The 17,224-nt window shown below is 43.8% G+C and overlaps 1 protein-coding gene across 2 annotated transcripts in view; it reads left to right on the top strand.

The window, feature by feature from the left end:
* LOC147605977 (uncharacterized) overlaps positions 1-13,353 on the top strand; it is a 53,936-nt gene extending 40,583 nt beyond the window's left edge. For both annotated transcript variants that reach the window (XM_086792471.1, XM_086792472.1), the window contains one exon: positions 13,128-13,353. In XM_086792471.1, coding sequence (XP_086648597.1) covers positions 13,128-13,219 — 92 coding nt within the window. In that variant the 3' untranslated portion in view covers positions 13,220-13,353. The remainder of the gene's footprint in view (positions 1-13,127) is intronic.
* The last annotated feature ends 3,871 nt before the right edge of the window (positions 13,354-17,224 follow it).

The following is a 17,224-nucleotide window of genomic DNA, read 5'->3' as shown; positions in this document are numbered from 1 at the left end:
TGGTCAGAGCTATGGCTCTATCATGCCATATCCTCTCAATGTCCTCAGAAAGACTAGGATCTGTAAGCACCCTCTCTGGTATTCTCAACTGCAAGCTGGTCTCCCGTGTCCTCTCGTCAAGTGTCAAAATAACTGGCGCATGGTCTGAAAAAGAGGTGCCAGCGAGAATGCCAACGGAGCCCCCGCGCTCCCCGAACCTGTAGCCCACATAGAAGTGATCAATCCGTGATAAATTAGTCCCTCCCTGTCGGTGATCCGACCGAGAAAAACTAAGACTGTCCTGAGAGCGGGAGAAAGCCTCATGCTGCCATGCATCAGTGATCCGCAGTGTCATGCAAAATCGCTCCCAAGCTGCAAGCTCCGTGCCGTGCACTGTAACATGACTGCCTCCCACCCTATCGGCTGGGTCCTCAAGCATGTTGAAGTCTCCCCCGACACACCAATGTGCAGCCTCTGGCAATGCATCCGTAACAAGGGTCCAGAACTCTGCTCTGGCACTAGCATGGTTGGGCGCATAGACATTGAGCACGCCAAAGAGCTCATCATGCATCCTCAGAATGACATACTGTGCTCTACCAAGCACAATGACCCTGCGATCCACAATGGCCTGCCGCCATACATCCGCAATGACCATACATACTCCTCCCTGCCCACCCAAGGGGCCAAACCCTGCAGACCAAAATGTGTCCCATCTACCAGGCATCACCGAACCGTATCTCCGGATCCTGCTCTCACTCAAATGGTGCTCTTGCATCATCAGAATATCAATACTGCCCCCAACCAGGCATCTCTGAAGCTCCTGCCTCAAGCAACCACGATAACGTACATAGTGTGCGCCGCCAAGGCCCCGTACATTCCATGTGAGAAAACTCAACTGCCAGAGTCCTCAACATGCTAAGAGCGAGATCCAGAGTCCACTCTCGGTCGCTAGGGCCACAGAGAGGGCAGGAGAAGGCCACCGCTGAATCAAGTGCCTCCTCCCCTCGAGCCGGAGGTATCACTACATGAACTCTGATGGGTGCTGGCTCATGGGGGCCCTCCGCTCCAAAAAGCCGTGTGAAGGAGTAGTCAAAGGCCTCCGAGCGTTGTCTAGTGTCGAGCCTACTCAGCCGACTGCGGATAGAGGATATCCGTGAAGCCCGAATCGGCATGGTAAGTCTCCTTTGCGGTGCTCGAGCAAGGTCGGTGCTCAGTGCCCGCCGGACAGCAGGTGAGCGCTAGGGAACTGCCAGGGCCTCCTGGGGAGCTGAGGCGAGTGGAGGGGGAGGAGGGGGGGGAGAAGGGGGTGGAGAAGGAGCCACCGACAAAACCGGCGCGGGAACGGGAGGAGGCGAAGGTGGAAGCGAGGCGGGAGGGGGGGACGGGGGAGGGGGGGTGGGGGTGGGGGCGAAGGAGGGGATGCTGGCATCTCCTGGTCCTCAGTCTGCGCTGGGGTCTCCTCCTGGAGGGGAGCAAAGCTGTTCCTCACTGGAACCCAGTGATGCTGAGACTGTGGCTGCTGCTACATTGGTCTCTGGGCGTGCTGCTGTGGCTGTCTCCCTCTACGGCGCCCCTGTCCAGGCTGCCACTCCGAGGTCTTTGTGGGCTGAGCAGGTGTCCCGGAGGCTGCCTGCCGAGCCGCATCTGTGGGCAGGCCATCGGGGGCCTGCTGCTGCGGTGAAGGTCGGGGTCTCCTGCGAGGGCAGGCCTTGGCCATGTGGCCGACCTGCCTACATATAAAACACTGGTTCGGGAGCCCCGAAAACTCCACTCTCTGATCAATCCATCCCCCCCCTATCCTAGGTAGCTGAATGACCTTCGGTAGGGAGGAGATGTCAGGAACCAAAACTCTGACCGAAGGTAGCCCAGCTGCTCTAGCCACCACTGAAGCTGTTGTGGGGCCAGTCTCAAGCACCGAGCCCACCAGTGCTCCTAGCCTGGAAAGGAGCGGAAGGTACTTGCGGCGGAGTCCAGGGAAGCAAACTGTGACCTGGAAAAGGCGCTCTCCCTGCTCGGCCGCTGCTGGTTCGAAGCCATGCTGCCAAGGTCTGAAGAATGCCCGAGTGCCCTTGATGTCAAGGGGACTCATGGCTAGGACCTGGGCCACGCTCTGGGCTGTCTCGAACTCAACTTGGTAGTGTCCACGGCCCAGTAACTGTACGTCGAGGATCTTGCCCACGTCTGCAAGAAGGCGGGCCTGGAGAAGATCCCGGATCTCCCCTTTGCTGGGGCGAGTGCCGACTATACAGCAGATGGTGGAATGTGCCTGGAGGCGTTCCACCTCTGCGGCGAGGCTCGCTTCCTCTTCTGGCGAAAGAGAAAGCCTGATGGGGGTATCCTTAGGGGCGGGCGAGGGGGCTGCGGAAGAGTCCCTTTGAGGTGGGGCGGGAGGAGCCTCCATCAGTGTCTGAAGCTAGGTTGAAGGCGAAGCAAATGCGGAGCGTCCTGCAAGAGCCGAGCTGCACAAAAGGCGGAGGGGGAAAGGCAGAAGACAGAGAAAAACAAAGGGGGCGGAAAAACACAGAAAGAGGGGGAGGGGCGTAAGGGGCGGCGAAAAAAGCAGGGGGGGTGGAGGCAACGCGAAAGGGGGTGGGGGGGAGAGAGGGCGGAGGCAGGTGGAGGGGGTGGGTCGCTGAAAGGGGAGAAACAGGGGGGCGGCGGGCGCTACAGAGCTGGGGCGGGGGGCGCGAGAAGACCAGGCCGGGGGGGGGGGCAAACGCGAGGGCGGCGATAGCAGGGCAGGCGGGGGGGGGGAGGAACAGACGCGAGGGCGGGGAGGGGGGAGTGCGTGCAGGCTACAGCGCGAGCGGGGGGGGGGGGGGGGGGGGGGGGGAGCGGAAGCTTCAGCATTTGGAACTTATTCTTGATTGTGAGCTTGTTGCGTTCCATGTAATCCACACGTTAACGTGCAATCTTATCTTTCTTTGCATGAATAAGGTGGGTGCAGCGAACGACGAGGAGGATGGGCAGATGAATCTGGCCCGGAGTAATTGAGATAATTGTTGTTCTAGCTCACCCTCCAGTGCCTTAGAAAAGCGATAGAGGAACTTACTGGGAGGCTTTGTCCTGGAGAACAACTCAATGCGATGATCCTCAAGAGGAAAGGGTGGGAGCTACGGTGGGAGATCGTCCCTCAACATGATGTCTTGGAACTTTGGAAGGAGACCTGCCAACTTTCTTTCAAACGGGGTTGTTGGTTGAATAGTAGGCTGTTGAGAGAAACCAACCAACCTGTGGATATCCTAGATGTCTAATAATTTGATTTGGTGATAAAATTTGACCTGGCCACAATATCCCATGCCAAGAGTATGCATTTAGCGGAGCAATTTGGATTTTGCAAAGTTGACATGTTATCTTGCAAATGCATCCATAAGTGCTTTCACATCAATAGGGCTATTTTTAGGAAAAAAGGAGTCATCATTGGCATATGCTTGTGCGAGACACTGCTACCACGCATTGGTAGGCCATGGAGATTACTATTTGCCACCAGCTTGTCCATATATAAGAGCATAGGATAGGTAGCAATTGCATAGAACAATGAACTAAGTGGGCAGCCCTGACGTATTGATTTTTCTAGTTTCCAGGGAGCAGAGAGATCTCCCAATATGCATTTTGCCGATCCTTTAGCATACAACCAGTAAATAACATTTCGCATCTTTGGTCCGAAACCCATTTTGTTCATTATTTTTGCAATGTAGTTCCAATGTACCGTATCAAAGACTCTCTAATTTCTATCATGCGAGAGAGTCCATAGTGCCCAGAATCTTGTCCATGCAAGAAACTACAAGTAGTCCAATAATTCATTGGAGTTTCCACCAAAAAGCTAGAATTGCTTGGAGAAATGATGCCGAGGAAAATGAGCCTTCAAATATCTAGAAAGGCTATCAAGAAGAGCACGAGAAGACGGATAGTGCCAAAGAGAATGAGGGACCGTTTCTCGTGCATGATAGCACCTGTAACAGTGTGGTGAGACAATGTCTCTTGGATAGTAGTATACTGGCAGGAAGCACCCCAACCAGACATCTCCACAAGAAGACTCTGTTTCTAAGGGAGTTTATTTTTCCAAATGTTTATTAAGGCATGTTTTCCACCAATTCAATGGTTTAGATATCCGCCAGAGTTGGTTAGCATGCTCAACAATCCATGGGGGGGGAATAATCAGCTTCTATGCTCTACCTGTAGTCAACTGATCAAATGAAATAGGCTCATAACTAGGCGTCTGTCTATCTAATTGCCAATCCATCAGCCTATTTTGTGCATTAAAGGGTAGATTAGGTTGTATGGACTGCATTATCCGTATAATCTCTTGCCATATTGGTCTGTGATGCATGCCCAAATCATATTGATGATTTGCTTGACGAAAGCTGAGATGCCCATTTGCATCTGTAACATCATGTACATATCGAATACCTTTGGTGGATAGAAAATAAGCGTTTTGAGGTTCCAATAATGCTACTGGTTCCTCAAAGACTCCGTTCCAGTGTATACTTTCCAAAGCCAGAGAGTATCTGGTGTCAGCATTCCTGCCAGACCAATGCAAGTGTGATAGGGTCTGTTTCCAATCCTGAATAAGCCTGGTAGAATACGGAAAGCCAAGTATTTCACCATGAAAAAGTCCAAGAACAATGTCCTAGCGTGTAGGGATCCAATTGCCAAATGTCAATGTTTGCATATTTGCACATAAGGTGGCTAGCATAATTGCCCATGGCTGTTTTTGGTGCAAAAAATCAGCATATCATAGTGGCTTTTCTGGCCAAGACACGATAATGTAAGTGGAGAATATTCAATGTACAAACAAGTTCATATTTCAATAGCTTGACTGCGTTTTTATTTGCTGTGGTTCTCCATAAGCATTCCAAGGCTTTTGACATGAAACTGTCAAAAGCTTTTTTGGTCCAAACTAAAAGAGGCAAGTAGAACTGAACATGCATAAGAATGGATTGAACAATCTGGAGTCGAACATGCAAAGGCCATGTGGAAAGCTTCTAGTAATCCAATTTGTGATTCAATTTTTGTAAAACCTTGCATGTCTCATTCTTTAGAGAAACCAACCAACCTGTGGATATCCCAGATGTCTAATAATTTGATTTGGTGATAAAATTTGACCTGGCCACAATATCCCATGCCAAGAGTATGCATTTAGCGGAGCAATTTGGATTTTGCAAAGTTGACATGTTATCTTGCAAATTCATCCATAAGTGCTTTCACATCAATAGGGCTATTTTTAGGAAAAAAGGAGTCATCATTGGCATATGCTTGTGCGAGACACTGCTACCACGCATTGGTAGGCCATGGAGATTACTATTCGCGACCAGCTTGTCCATATATAAGAGCATAGGATAGGTAGCAATTGCATAGAACAATGAACTAAGTGGGCAGCCCTGACGTATTGATTTTTCTAGTTTCCAGGGAGCAGAGAGATCTCCCAATATGCATTTTGCTGATCCTTTAGCATACAACCAGTAAATAACATTTCGCATCTTTGGTCCGAAACCCATTTTGTTCATTATTTTTGCAATGTAGTTCCAATGTACCGTATCAAAGGCTTTATCAATATCCACCTACATGATAATGACATCCTGTTTTTTGTATTTGGCATATTCAATGCCAATATATGTATTTGCAGTCTTGTCATTTATATGCTTTCGTGGTATAAAACCAGCAAGATGCAATCCTTTATTTAATATGCATTTAACTCGAGTGAGAGCATTTTTATAGTTTGTATATGACATAATGACGTAATGGTTGAGTTTGCCCTTCACCTCTGGAGAAGTGATAGAAACTCAGCTCGTTGGTCTCTGTATAAAAACTGTGTCCTCTTGGTTAGGACAAATTTTTTTATATGTAAACCTGCATCTACTATAGGGTGCTTATGACATGAGTAGGGATGTTGTAGCACCTAGTCCTTGCTAGGCATGATGAAGTTGATGATCTTATACTTCATGATTTGACAATCTTTGAGGTGAAGTTCCCACTTTTTGTATTCTTGTCTTTACTTGTTTTGTTTCAGTGAATTAGTCATTTAAAGTTTGTTTTGCTAATTAGTCATTAAAAATTTGTTTAGCTTGTTTGTTAGAAATTCTTTTGTTGTGGTTCAATAAAGAATTTGTGTATGTGGACGTGTGTCTATTTTTGCAACTTATTATTATTGCTTTCTCTTCTTTCTTTTAAAATTGCTTGTAAGTTCAGATTCATCTGGCCTTATTGTCGACGGTATATATAATAGGACACCAATCAGAAATCATTTCACACAATTGTTTTTTAGGCACAAGCTTAAGAAGTCCTTCCGTCTAAGAAGATGGCAACATCCCTATGTCCCAACAATGATTTATCATGGAGAAGATAGTGCCTTTCATAAGACCCCAAAATGCATGAAAAAAATCTATGGTAAGACCATCCCATTTTGGGGATTTCTATTTCACAAGCTCATCTTCAGTGAATGGTGTTTCAAAGCAGTCAGCCCTCTTGATGCGTCATTATACTTGTCACAATGTCCAACAGAATTTGACGGGTCGTATTGTTGGGTAGAGAGGGGAGCAGCAGCAACACACACACACACACACACACACACACACACACACACACACACACAAGCAAGTACACAGTCATGTTAGCTTGTGAAAGAGAAAGCACGTAACACAATGATATTGGGTGTACCAAAAATGAAACATGATAAGGTAACACACACTAGTGGCTTAGGGTGTGTTCTTGTCCACGGGGAAAAAATCCCGCCTACGGAGAGTAAAAAGTGCCCTGGCTATCCTACGGTGTTCACACCACTGCATGTGATGTAGATGTCAACAAACCTCCCTGGAGTGATGATTTGAACATGTACAGGGATAGGCCGATCAATCCCCAAAAGGCTATAAGTCCAAAGCTTCGCGAAAACTTTAAATTTTTCACGAGAAAGAGCCTTCGTGAATAAGTGTGCCATGTTATCATGTGTAAGCACATGTCTCTCTTGTTGCGATTCTTTTCTTGACATAGTGATAATGCACCTCAATGTGCTTCGTGCGAGCATGAAACACTAGGTTTTTCGCAACTGCCAATGCGCTCTGACTATTGGTTAAAATGGTAGTGGAGGACAATTGTCCAACACCCAAATCACTCATAAGGTGTCCAAGCCAGGCACACTCTGTAGCTGTAAAAGCTGCACTGTACTCAACTTCACAGCTGTAAGTGGCCACTGTTGGCTGCTTTTTGCTGAGCCATGATATACATGAATCACCAAAATGAAAGTAAAAGTCGCTAGTGGACACTCGTGTGTCGTAACATTTAGCCCAATCCGAATGTGTAAAGGCATCCAACTGTGAATCACCCCCCCATGGGATAGAAAGATCCGAGGTGCTGAGTATCCTGTATGTAGCGGAAAACCCGCCTGACAGCCTGCCAATGCCTGGAACTTGGGCTATGCATAAACCTTCTCGACTGAGAGACCCCAAATTGAATGTCTGGCCTCGTGTTGATATAATGTCTCATCAAAAGGCTCTCTAGAATCCTGAATGCTAAGCCTCGCACTTGTCTCAACTGGTGTAGACACAAGCTTACAATCTTCAAGATTAAACCTTTTAAGTAGTCTCTCTTTATTTTGACTGCTATGCCATTTGTGCGCTATAAGAACTGAATGCCCAAATAAAAATGCAATTGGCCCAGATTCGACATCTCAAATGATGAATGTAATTCAGCTTTGAAAGCTGAAATTTGTTACTTCTTCAGGGCTGTGAGCAATATGTCATCAACATACAAGGCGATGACCAAGAAACTATCGTGAGTCCTCTGTACATAGAGGGTACTCTGTTGCAGAAACCATGTGCAACAAAGTATGCATGTATCTTTTCATACCATGCCCTAGGAGCTTGCTTAAGGCCATATAAGGCTTTCTTGAGCCTGCACACTTTGTTTTCTTGTCCCTTTTGTACAAAACCACGAGGCCGAGATACATACACCTCTTGGTGCAAGTCACCATTCAAGAAATCAGTTTGGATGTCCAACTGATGTACATGCCATCCATGATGTGCTGCCAATAAAATGATGGACTGAATGGTGGCCATACAAGATGTGGGTGCAAAAGTCTCATCATAATTGACGCCCTTTTGCTGAGCATAACCTTGGCAACAAGCCTTGCCTTGTAGCGGTCTATGCTACTATCTGCTTTTCTCTTCAACTTGTAAACCCACTTCGTACCAATGGTCTTTTTGCCATGAGGCAAATTGGCCAAATACCATGTGTGATTCTTGAGTATTGAGTCGTACTCATTTTGCATAGCATGCATCCAATGATCATCTTCTTGTGCTTCCTCAAAAGAAACAGGATGCTCTTCATTGCACAAGGCTCATGAGAGCATGATCAACAAAGCGCCTAGATGCATGGCAAGAACTAGCACGCCTTTTCCCTGGCAAGGTAGTTTGAACATGGCTGTCCCGTAAACGAGGTACGGCTTTAGTTGCGTACATGGCTGTCCTTTCTTCTGCCACTGCATCATTAATATCTATGTGACCAATGGGCTCAACATTAGGCATGTCTGGCTGCTTATTTTCAGCATATATTGACTGATTTCTAGCCATAGGATGATGCCCAACAGCAGGAAGAATGTACCATACAAAGGAAGAAGAGTATCAAAGAGATCCTGTGAGCCTACGTGTGGCTGTATTTTACACTCAAGCAAGGGATGAGAAGAATTCTCCACAAAAACCACATCTCTGCTAACCATAATCCACTGTGAGGCAGGATGGTAGAGACAGTACCCTTTGCTCTTTGAACTGTAGCCCAGAAAAATGCATTTCACTGCCTTATCATCAAGCTTGGTGCGTCACTGCTTAGGCACAAGAGCATAAGCCAAGCATCCAAATACACGCATGTGAGCCATGGATGGCTTCCTATCATGCCAAGCTTCGTATAAGGAGTGATGATTCACAAAGCCTTGGTAGGACATCTGTTAAGAACATAGGTTGCACACATGACAACTTCCATCCAAAACTTGTGAGGTAAGCTTTGGCCTTTGACCATACATCATGCCATCTCCATGAGAGACCCATTTTTAAAATCTTAGATACACCATTTTATTGAGGTGTATACAGCATGGTACACTGATGCTGAATGCCTCTTTCTCTCAAATATGATCTGCAACGAATGAGTTGTTCGACATTTTTAATGTTTGCCCATGAATTGCTGAAAAGTACCTTGAACCCTGATGCCAAATGTTGGGTAGAGAGCGGAGCAGTAGCAACACTTTCACACACAGAAAGAAGCAAGTACAGAGTTGTGTTGGCGTGTGAGAGAGAAAGCACTTAATACAATGATATTGGGTTTACCAAAATGGAAAGTACAATGACATGATAAGGTAACACACACTAATGGCTTAGGGTGTGTTCCTGTGCACGGGGAAAAAACCCCTCCTAAGGAGAGTAAAAAGTGCCCTGGCTATCCTACGGTGTTCACACACCACTGCGTGTGACATAGATGTCAACACGTACAAGCTTGTGCAGTACCAACAGGAGGAGGTGCAAACATGTTAGCAAAATTCGGTAAACATACCTCCTCAAGTTGCAACTTGTTTGTGGTCCATTCACCATTGCGTTGCTTTACATGCACTATGGATTGCCTTTGATGAGAGGCATGTAATCCTTTGAAGAAAGATTTTGAGGAACAACCTTTATCAAGCAATGGTTTTTGTCGAGCTTTAACTTGCCATTTTTGAAGTTTTCTTTGGTTGATTTTCAAGGTTTGCTGCACATTCCACGAAATGTCCTGCTCCTAGGCATTCAAAATTCTATGCTGGCTGATTTTTGTATATTGTTGAATAAGGTGTTTAAACTTTAGCAGTGGATACTTTGTCTTTCTTCTTGCAAATACCATGTGCCATAATCCTATATAACAGCTTGCATTCTGATTACAAAGCTATGCCAGCCCACATCCAAGTCCTCATGCTACTGCATAGAAATTGGATGCAAAACATCTCTCACCATTTTCGCAAATGATCTATGCATGAGATAGCTATTGTTGACAATCAATAATCTTGGATTTTTCAAGGAATAATCATCGGATTTCTTAAGGAATAATCACATGCAATGAGTGATCCATCCACATTTTACAACTGAATACATCATATCATGCTGCATTCAAAAGATACCAATGATCTAAATGTGCCCAATAATTAGTAAAAGCATTATGATGGAAGGTATAGCCCGTATCATGCATCATAACTTGTGTCCAAAGATCACATGCATGTAAATGCATAAGTGTTTAGTCCCATATCTGCTTTTTAGATGCCATCATATGAGAGCAATGTGAAGTAGTGTCATCATATGCTGGTGAGTTATTAAAATCACCAAAATAAATGCATTAGAGCACCAGGGATATCTCTGAAATGAATGCCACATTTTTTGCCTTTGTGCTGAATTCTGCGAGGCATACACATTAGCAAATTCATAAATTTCTCCATGCGTCATACATTGAATTACCATCCATTGACCTTGGGGATCATTGTAAGCAATTTGAGGATGAAGCTCATGCTTGATAGGCATGGCTGTCCCATAGTGCTGAGTCCTGACTGTCTCCAACATAGAAAATATGATAACCAGCAAAGTAACCTTGCCTACTAGCAAAAAAATGTTGATTATGCTCTTGTAAACATATAATATGTAGCTGCATTTTATATACATAACTCCAAAAGAGCCTCCATTTATTTATGTCACAGAGGCCTTGCACATTGTGTGGAAAACCCTCCCAAGGCCAGGGCTTTGTGAATCGTAGTCAATCCAGTTGTGGGAGTGAATTCTCATGGAAGTCAAATCCTTCAAATTGTGCAAATTCTTTCTCCACTAGCTGAGCCTTGGACCTCCCCAATGAGCTATCCTATTTGTATTTGTCTTTGTACACACTTGGTGCCCATGACCTTGCGTTTTGGTGGACACTCCACAAGGTCCCAAGTGTGGTTCTTCATGATGGAGTATACTTTGACAGCATGGTCCCCATCCGATTGCGTCAACTTGCACCTTAGCAAGACTTGTGGGTTCCTGTACCTTCATCATCTTTGTGATGAGTACATAATTGATAAGGTTTGCTTGGGTCGTCTTATGCTCATCTATCCTCTTTGATGGGGGTACATGTGGATTGGTGCATCTTGGATGGTTGATTTATGGCCATCAATGAGGTGCTTCACCCACTTAGGGAATGGCTTTTCCCTCTTCATGGGTTTGCAGGCTTGTTGTCTTCATTTCACCTCTTGTGGAACAGGTGCAGACAGTCCTTTCGCCTTGGAAGAGGGAGCTTGTGGGTCCGCTTGTAGTGGTTGTGCTTGGCAGTAATTTCTTGGTTGTTTGATGAAGGGGAAGCTTCTTCTCCACCCGATATGGCATAATGGCTGTTCCAAGAACACCACATCACGACTCACCACAATCTTATATGCCCAACACGGGACAAGCACAGACCCGAGACTTGCCAGCTCCTTGTAATCCAGGCACCTAGTTCACAGGGAGTAGACAGCTGCTGGTATGCCAAAGCAGAGAGATGGATGACAACCCATGGCCTAGTTGCATTGCCACTTTTTTCAGTACTCCTTTCATGACGTACTATGGAAGTAGGAACTGAATAGACTCACTCAATTGACACATATATATATCATGGATACATCCAAAGAGTCTCCCTTCCAGATTGAGCTTGTACCACTTTCTCACAGTGATGACAGATGGTTTATACACAGGTTATGATACATGGGGATTCATACATCACGTGCACTCTAGATATCCGTGGTTCAGTTTAGTTTGTTGTCATATAGACTCTAGGTTGAGGCCGAGAGAGGCGGGACCAATGCGAGAGCATTGACAGTTACGAGTGTGGAAGGATATTGAGACTCGGGAGCATTGTGCCCAGCATACTACGAGATTAGGGGTCGCTTCCTCTGCCCATTCAGAGAGGGGTTCAGTTCTCTTTGCCGATTCATGGAGTATGAGGACCAGAGATGTGTGCCACACTTTTTACATGAGATTCAAAGACACGAGCAAATTCATGAGGGTGAAAAGAGATCAGAACACTGGCAGACATCATGTCGTTTTTCAAGAATGTTGGTCAATGCCGAGTTAGAGAGCTAGATGAGGACTCAGGAGACACAAAGATACCCTCCTAGAGAGCTAGATGATGGGAGGAGGCAAAAGGACACCGAACCAGAGAAGGCTCAGAGGACCCGCACCCCAGGGAGTCCTTGATATGATCTTCAGACATTTTTCTGTATCAAGATGCCCACAGACATGACATCCCGAGACCCCCAGTGTCCTACAGATCCATATCCACTACCTTGAGGAGATCGCAGAGACACTAGAGGGGGATTATGGATATGTTTCATAGCGGTATGGGTGCTTCACCACATAGCCCCTATAAGGACGAGATCCTAACGTATCTATGCAACTACAGGATGAACTTGCAGCCCTCACATAGGAACTTGGGGAAGGGGGTCATTATCATCCCCAGTACTCACCATCTGACATTTGTGTGAAAAACCCTCACATAGGAACTTGCAGTCCTCACATAGGAACTTGGGGAAGGGGGTCATTATCATCCCCAATACTCACCATCTGACATTTGTGCGAAAAACCATATTCCATTTCCATTTTTGCACTGATAGGTCTCTCTCTCTCTCTCTCTCTCTCTCTCTCTCTCTCTCTCTCTCTCATACAGAAATGTATCCCTTAGCCACGTCTATCACACTTCAGCACATGCATAAGCTTCTTTGCAGAGGAGGATACAGCTCAGGGCACCAGTTAAGGCCTCTAAATGATAAATGGTAAAGAAGGTCAGAGTCTGAAGACACAACCAAGATGAAGCAGCAACCTTTCTAAACAGAGAATCGATATTCTTGGTGTGTAGCAAATCCCATTCGAATGATAAATAAGTTTTTAACTGATAAATTGACTATTCAGCAGTTCAATTCTTGTCCCCATGGTTCGTTGGAATCCTCTTATTGATGAGAGACATGCATGTGAGTGAGTGCAGAACACAATTGCTTGGGACCAGTCAATTTTTTGTTGTTTATCATTAAGCGATAAGCAATAATATGGTTTCTTTTCCCCCTTTTGTAGAAATTACAGCTACATTTTTGTTTTTGTTTTGGTGAGTTCTATCAGCAAGATAATCTTTCTCCTCATGATATGCAGGACATGTAGAAGTACGGTGTGAGTTTTGTGCCGAGGTTTTACGCTTTGGCAGAAGTGAATTGCAACCTATTTTGGAGGAATCCTTAACATGAGATGGAATCTAGCCAAGTAATTGGATGCATTGCATTTCTATGAGGTTCTTGCAATGATAGACCAGTACTCATAGTCTGATATGCACGAGGCCAGCCGATGCAATAGCATACCAGCTTGGGAAGTGAAATTTCTGAAAAGCAGTGCACCCTTATCACTGGGTAAAGAATCATAGATGACACTAAGCAACACTTCATATGGGGATACTAATGTCGATGTAAAGTGAGCCAATATGATGCCTGGCTTTTGTAGTTATGGGAAGACATTGGATAAGGATGGACGGTAGTATATAGTCTCTCAAACTAGCTCTAGGAAGCATTCGGTACTCTCCATTGATGGCAACTCCTCTCTCTCTGTCTCTCTGTCTCTCTCTCCTCTTTCTTTTTCCACCAGAGTACTTCGCATAGTAGCCAATATATTTTCAGCCAAATGAGAGCTAGGTTCTCCATATGAAACTCTTTATAGAGACACATGGGTTTTCCCACTGTGGAGTAGGGGATCTCGATGCATGCATAGTAGGCAGACATGCTCTGAGAAGGTTGCCATTGGCAAGGTCTACTCAAAGGATACATGCATATCCTCATTTGGCTCTCAATGTGAACAAGGTTGACATTGGCAAGGTCTACTCAAAGGATACATGCATATCCTCATTTGGCTTTTAATGTGAACAAGTGTCTACTAAAGTTGGGGGCAACATAGACCCTTTTTATTTTTTATGGAATCAAGAAGTGGTCTGGAGTCCCAGGTGGATCAAAGCTACTACAATTGGCCTTATTTTTTTACAAAATCAAGAATTGGCCTTAAGTCTCAAGTGTGGCTATCTCAAGCCTGAAACCACCAAACTTCCTTCCCAAGCTAGGAGCTAACTAGTTTCTTATGCTTCAACATTATGAGCCCCATGATCCAGGTGTGGTTGATCACCTCATTGGGTCAGGTCACCGGTCTTAAACCTGCTAGTACCCTACTTCCTTTCCATGCTAATTCAAGATAATCAGCCCTACGAATCCAATATTGCCTCCCCCTCAAATGTGCACAGATCATGCTACTGGAAGTGGCCCAATGCTTTTTTCCTCTCACAATCAAGTCAAAAGAACTCACCAAAAATGACCCCTCCCCCCCATTATGAGCCACATTGTCAAAATTAAGAGCTTTGCCATCATCACCCTTAAGCTAGCCAATCAGAAGGAAACATGGGTGATAAATGAAAATGAGAAACGAGAAAGGTAGGAAAGAAGTGCTCATTTTTAAGAGAATTTTGGGTTTCTTGCCCCCCTCAATGACTTGTATGGACACTTGGAGAACATACATAGATGGGATGCTACAACTAGCCTCTCATTGACACTAGTGATATGTATCGACAAACCATGACTATCCTCTTCATCACAAAGTTGATCTAAAGACATAAGATCATGCATTGATTCATGGCTATGCACCATCTTGGTCAGGCTCTTTAATGAACCCATCAAAATTTCATTAAGTTTTTCTCATGAGAATACCATCTTATGTATCTATAAGGGAGAGGACCCATGCACCACCACGATTGGGCAATCGAGATTTTTGACGTAGGAGTAGAGGCACACCCCAATACTTATGCAAGGGGAAGGGGTTTGAATTGCTTTTGACAAGAATGTTTAATTTATGTACCTCTTCACCTGTAAGGTTAACATCAAGGGAAAACATTTCTTGCTGCTTTGAAAGCATTTGACATTGTCCACCCAGCAAGGATGATCAACATGCATCCATTTATATAAGGTAAGTTAGACTACATTAACATTAGTTGAGCAAGTAACACATTAGCCTCACTTGAAGCAAAGATTAGAAAATTTATGTAAAGAAACAAGGTTTCGTAGTTAGACATCATCCTCACAATTGCATAAAATATATTATTTTATCTCCTGGAGCTTGTATGTAGGATCACAATTGACTATTAAACTTACTTATCTTTGATTCATGATAGACCCCAATAATTGAAGGGAGACTCTAGTTTTTGTACGGTGTCAATTTAAATTTCAAGGATGCATTATGCATATTTTATGGTACATCACAATACAAGGTCTCTTCATGTTTTGTCATTTCCTTAAGTTAAACCCTTTGTGGAAACAAGACCTGTTTAAGGTGCCTTGACAGTTAGAATCCCCACTTACTAATTGCAAGTAATATTTGAGTGAAAAATAGCTAGTTATGGCTTTGTGAGGTCCTCACTCACCTCCAAAGGGGCATGCATTTATAGATTGTCACTCATATAGGGGGGACTTCTTCAAAACTCAAGGAATGCTTCTTGAAAAATAGTTTTGTGGATTGGGGACCCATTTGGTGGGAGCCAAAAAAACCTATTGTTTAGTAATATCAAAGTCCTAATATGACAAATTGTATTAGTTGTACTTGTATGTGATTGCAAGGTAAACTTGGAGTTTTGCTACCTTAGGTGACAAAGCCCAACCAAACCTTGACTTCAAGATTCCATCTTTCTTCATTTTCCAACCGAGTCATTATGTTTATCGTCCTTTTTGAACAAATATATTGTCCAAGGATAATGACATAGATTCGATATACCTCGAATGTAGGAAAATTAAGTTTTAATGTAGAAACCTTTATGTCATTAGGGTTTATGATATACAAAGGTTTTTAGAATGTAAACATAGCTTAGGAAGAATGGACATATGAATCTCTTCTCAAGTGAAGTTTTATGTGACAAAATTGGAGTAGACTATATACGAATCTCTTATTGTAAAATGCTGGAGTAGGCTATATACAAATCTCTTACTAAGTAGAGTTTCTAACTAAGAAGTTTGGGGTGGTAATAACTTTTTCGAGCTAGCAAATAGGTTTTTGAATTCATCAGCTACCAATTTTTATTCATTAATACTTATCTTAAAACTACTTTAGACTAAATCCTTTTAGGAACAAGTATTTATAATTAGAACTCATGGAAATGTTCAAATGTAGGGTGGGAATGACACTTTCTAGAATAGCATAGAGAAAATAAATAAAAAAGCCAATACACTAGTATTAACATTTAGAAATCTTCATACCCTTCTTTCATTAAGAACAATGGGTGTGATGTTTTATAAACTGTCTCAAAAATTTTGCATCTTTGAAGACTTATACAACCAAGGTAGTTTCTCCATTTTCACCCCAATTTAGTTTGAATTATTTTTGTGGATTCACGAGAGAAAAAAAAAATCAAATGATTATCTTCTTCAATGAAATTTGCATCTTGCAAAAAATTGCATGTTTGCATCAAGATTTCTCTCATCCTTATTAGATAGGAGTGCTTTTCACATAAGCTTGTCTTATGTGTGTTGATAGGGAATCAAATCCGAAGGAGGTCCCTAAGCGTTCAATTGTATTAATGAAGATAGTAATTCCCATGTTAATCAATACTAATTTCTCTTCATTGAGAGATTATACCATACACATGTATACATCTAAAACTCCGTAGGTCAAGATGTTTTCGCACACCCGATCTACTGTAGGACGCTTTGCCATTTTACACGCCATTGGGAAGTCTAAGGACTTTGTGTACATACTTGCTTAAGATTAGTTATAGAGGTCGGAACATTTTTAAGTTTAGCCATCCTAGTGTGAAAACTAGTCACTTGTATAATAGTCATTTTTGACAATAAACAATACAAAATCATTCCTTTGCAATAGAATACTTATGATCTTCCCTTCTTCTCTACTTTTACTTACTTGTATGTTATTAAATCTTGCTTGCTTGATGGATGCATGCTAGATAGGTTTGTTTGTAGGTTTTCCTCTTGCGTTATATCCTTTTTCATTCCCTATATTTTGTGAGAGAGAACTATTGCAAAGGCAGATCTCTATTTGTCTCCATCTAGGTGAAGAGAGCTCCGAGTCTCTTCACCTCATCGACAAGGAGTTTTTTGGTGGGACAATGTAGCGAGGATGCGATGGAAAAGGTAGCACACCCATATAGGGGAGTTGTAATTGCGGCTCTAGTGTAAGGCACATGCTTTGGCAAGGCTATGGTGAGCGCCTAACTA

The sequence above is a fragment of the Cibotium barometz genome, chromosome 58 (assembly GCF_041138505.1).
Source record: "Cibotium barometz isolate CiBa-2024 chromosome 58, ASM4113850v1, whole genome shotgun sequence".
In the NCBI taxonomy this organism is placed as follows: Eukaryota; Viridiplantae; Streptophyta; class Polypodiopsida; order Cyatheales; family Cibotiaceae; genus Cibotium; species Cibotium barometz.
This window is presented reverse-complemented; position numbering and strand designations above follow the sequence as displayed.